Source organism: Poromitra crassiceps, assembly GCF_964638095.1.
Source record: "Poromitra crassiceps genome assembly, chromosome: 5".
Taxonomy (NCBI): domain Eukaryota; kingdom Metazoa; phylum Chordata; class Actinopteri; order Beryciformes; family Melamphaidae; genus Poromitra; species Poromitra crassiceps.
In genome coordinates, this window is record NC_139642.1 from 24,868,348 (window position 1) to 24,872,780 (window position 4,433).

Consider the following 4,433-nt stretch of genomic DNA (forward strand, 5'->3'; position numbering starts at 1 on the left):
AGCCATTCCAGCATGTGTGGTTGCCTATAAGTGACCTTCAGTCTTCTCACGCCATAAGTGATCGAAATGTAAGACATACATCATTCCTGACTTTTTTCAGTTGTAAGTATTGTAATTATTACTGTAATGTAAAATATGGTCATAGATTCTACATTGTTATTATTATTATCAGTGAATGCTTTGTGAAAGTGATTTAGGAAGGTTAGGTATGCTTACAGGTAAAGGTCTGTGTATGGCTCATTCAGGTAGGTCGACACATAATAATAGGTCTCTTCTCTTCTTATTCATTCTAGCTGTCCCCATATGCCAATATGTTGGAGTTGATTCTGCTATTTTATTGCCTTCATATCCCAAAACAACATCCATGTCCAAAGAATCAGACATCAGTTATTAGACATTAATTCACCCTCGTTCCCTTCAGGCCAGGAGCCATAGAGTATCTGTAGCATCAGGATGCCAATGCTCCTCACTTCATAAGTTTTGCCTCATATGAATAGTTCTGTTTGGGGAAGACTCTCAGGCTTTTTTATTCCATTTGAAAGCTGGACGATCTTAAGAGCATCAGTTTAAAGCTTTAGTTAGTTCCTTCCGTTTCTCCTCTCGTTCTCGAACACCGTGGTGCTCGTATGCAACATCGCAGCAACGCATCCGCTTGTGTTCCCTGCTGGACAATATACCATGCAGGCTAAATCCACGCAGCCCTCCGGCGAGCTGCCTGTCTGGCTTTGCCTCGGGCGCTTCTGTCTCTCCGTGTGTGGCCCCGCCTCCTCAGTCGGAGTCGCCGCCGCCCTCTTCGTCCGTGCTCCTCTCGTCCTCCTCTGAGGAGCTGGGGTCTTTGGTGCTGGCCTCCGAGATCATGCCGTCCGAACTGTCAATCTCTACGGAGCTCTCTGATAGGTAGAGGTGGATGGACCTCGATGGGTGGCTGGGACACACACACACAGACAGCATTGCATACATGACACATTCATCAATGATTTATGCATGTATGCACGCCACACACAGTGGAGAGACGGGACAAACCCAAGCAGACAGGCACACAGACACAACAGCAGCGGGGGACAACGCGTTAGTCACACACGGTAAACACAAGTCGTCCCGAGTTGAGAGAGGAGCCGGATCTTCAAGCGAAATCATCTTGTGGATCAAAATCTCTGATGAGCCGGTTTGAACTATTTCCTTCTTTCACTAAGTTTTTCAATGAGGGGATTTTTGGTTTGAAGTCTGAATAACTCGGATCAACCACGATGACAGCAAAGTTGTCAACTTTTCCTTGAGGGGGTTTGATTTTGAAGTGCGTGGCATAAGTCATCTTAGCACAGGTTGCATGTTAAACCAGTTGAGACACCTGTTACAGAGAGATCTGAAAACCCAACAGAGAAGCAAAGAAGTCCCATTCGCCCAGGAAAACAGCTCACTGTTTGAAACAGACAGTCCAACAGAGATACTATGAGGTGGTAAGAAAATTGGCCTTTTTGTCATTAAAATGGATATACTGTTATGAAATGTCTGTTTCAAACAAGTGCACTCAATCTTATTTTGATTATTTGACAGTAGCGAGAATGTGTTTGCAGCAGTCACAAAATCAAGTAAATAACACCACAGAATTTCAGCAAGAAAACAAAAATACAGTGCTATAACCTCAGTAGTGAAACAACACGGTAATGCACACAAAGAACCATAGTTAGGTCAGACCACCGGTACCTATACAACCATGGACAACCAGGACTGATAAGTGCTTTGTATGGGGAACCACATATTATGGCTCTGCTGATGTGGGTTTTACTCAATCAAAATCACAGTGGAAACTGTTTGTTCATTCCACAGTTTCCATTGTGTGGTAAAATAATATAGTAGTACTTGCATTGGCATGTTGTGGTTTGAAATGTATTAGTAGGGAAGTAAACAGCCAAAATACACCATTGTTCTACTGCTATGCATCAAAACAGTTTCTCTAAACAGGAAATGTGTTTGGATCAGATAATACAGTTGTTTCTTTCCAAAAATGAAAGGCACGTATCGGTATCGAAAAAGTGAATATTGGTTCCAGTAGTCTGGCTAGAAAGCATCTATGGTTTTCTACGCCAAGGCACGTTTTCAATTTCTCTGATGCTTAATTACAGCTGCCCATCAGCTGTTCCAGGTCTGGCTTCCAAAGACAGCAGTCAAGAGGAGAAGGAGGGACACTTCAGAGGCCCAGGCCCCAAAGCGGAGCACCACACGCCCCGGACCCCAGGGGGAGACAGAGAGAGAGAGAGAGAGAGAGAGAGAGGGAGGGAGGGGGAAGTGTCTCTCTCTCTGTCTTTCCTTCGCTCTTACCACACAGTCGGGTCTTTTCTCTCTTTGCGTGGAGCCTCCACGCTCTCCTCCTGCGTCTGCCTCTTCCTCCTGCACCTCCTGCAGGACACGATGATGACGAGGAGGATGACCACGCCCGCGATGCCGCCCCCGATGGCCAGTGCCAGGAGCAGCAGCTCAGAGAAGGAGGCTGCAGGTGAGAGGAGAGGAGAACACACAGGGTACGGCTGAGTGTGTGCAACACGCAGAATTGAACGCAGAATTAGTGTCACTGTTCAAAGCTCTTTTTGATTTACAGAACATCTAAAGTTGTGTATCTGCTCTAAGCTGTTAGGCTGCACAATCTTTGTGGAACACAAAGGCAAAGTATATTGCAGTATATATTCGATATTTGTTGGGGGCATATCTTCACATATTTGTTTTGATAAATATCACAAGTTTGACATGAATTGTGGGCATAGCTACACCCGCGCTATTTTGTTATTAGCACTTGCAGATAATGCAAGATGACTACTACTCCACTCAGCTCAGTCTTTGTTAAGGTGCTGGAAGCATCAATGAATCCAACACGAAAAGAAGTTTCTTTCCTTTCCACACATTTAAATCCTTGCAATAGTTCACTTTTATTCTGAACTATTGCAGAGGTTGTAAGTGGGCAGAAAGTCCTTTCCATGAGCACTTATAAAATGTAAAAGAAAATATTTTACTGACGTAAATATTAAACGGATAGCTCTGGTCCTCGGCTCTGATTGGCTCAGAACACTGAGTCACGCCGGAAGCCAAATACCCAATGAGCACACACCGTGGCCTCATAACAGTTCATTTGAACATGAATGAACTAACTATCACCATGCATACCGTTTCTCAGGCGTTGCTTAGCAACCACTTTGTTAAGCGACTGTTCAAGGACTATAATGCCAGGGGGGGAATTGACATTTAACTGTTAATTAAAATGTTGACATTTGCGTTCCATTTTATTACGACGGAGTGTTACTGCCATGTTATGAAAGCTCCTCTAGAAACTCTGCCAAACATCATGCCAAATAGCTCTTAGCGGCTCAAAGCTGTTAAAACCACTGAAAACCACTTTCACCGCTTATTGCTTAAACAATGATTTACTTACAAAATGGTACAGTGTCAACAGACTTCAGAAAAAGGTGCTCTTTGTTTACGAAACAAAATCTCATGGCACCCCTCTTCGACAAAATGTGAAACGCCTTTATTTCATGATGCTCATACAAATCTGGGGACCCCCTATCAGTCTAGACGACTAATAAGACTCTGGGACAGACTGCCGATATTTTGTGGTTTCCGCCCCCTTCCGTCATTGTTTACAGTCCAACGACGTCTCATAATGCAGCTATTTATTATTATTTTAGGGTGCCACGCATCTGCTGGCATCTGTGGCTGACATTACTGCCTTCCAGAGGCTGTAGCAGGCTCATTATTAAAGCTAGAGCGAAGATACTAGAAGAACTACAGTAAAGCATCCATTGCTAACAACGATGTCATGCTAGCTGAACCTCTCTACATCCTTCCTAAATGCCGCACTCATAGGGCTTTCACACCGGCAGGGCTCTGTGCCGGTTCCGGTTCCTGAACCCAAATTTGAACCGGCCGGCGCGTTCAGACTGGAAAAAAAATTGGTTCGGAACCTGAAAAGTTGGTTCTCAGCGGAACCAAAAAATAGTTGTTTTTTCCTTGGGAACCGTGACATCATCAGTGGGCGTGTCTTATTCTAGGCTGTGAAGACGAGCAGGAAGGAGAAGAAGGCAGTGACAACAATAATTTGCAGTGGTCTCCTGAGGAAATCAAATGTTTAGTGGCAATTTGGGCATCTACCGAATCTCAAGAGAAGCTAGAAAGCAGTACAAGAAAGAGCAAGTCGTATGCCGAACTTGCGGAAGAGATGGCCAAGGCTGGGTTCAGTCGAACGCCAGACCAAATAATTAATCAACAAAAAAAACTGAAGAAGGACTACCGAATAATGTCCTCCCACTTTGGTTCCGCTTAAACTGGTGTGAACGCAGGCTGGTTCACCAGAAAGCACCGAGGTTCTGAGACTCCAGAACGCAGCCAGAGCCAGAACCAGAACCGTGTCTGTCTGAAAGCGGTATCAGTGCCACCCTTGCTTG

The 4,433-nt window shown here is 44.7% G+C and overlaps 1 protein-coding gene across 1 annotated transcript in view; it reads right to left on the reverse strand.

Annotated features, from left to right (window-relative positions):
• Window positions 1-239: 239 nt before the first annotated feature.
• Window positions 240-4,433, reverse strand: part of LOC310777147 (myelin protein zero-like protein 2) — a 36,248-nt gene continuing 32,054 nt past the window's right edge. Inside the window, exons 4-5 of the mRNA XM_083637417.1 lie at window positions 2,320-2,488; window positions 240-925 (exon numbers count right to left, since the gene is read on the reverse strand). Coding sequence (XP_083493543.1) covers window positions 769-925; window positions 2,320-2,488 — 326 coding nt within the window. The 3' untranslated portion in view covers window positions 240-768. The remainder of the gene's footprint in view (window positions 926-2,319; window positions 2,489-4,433) is intronic.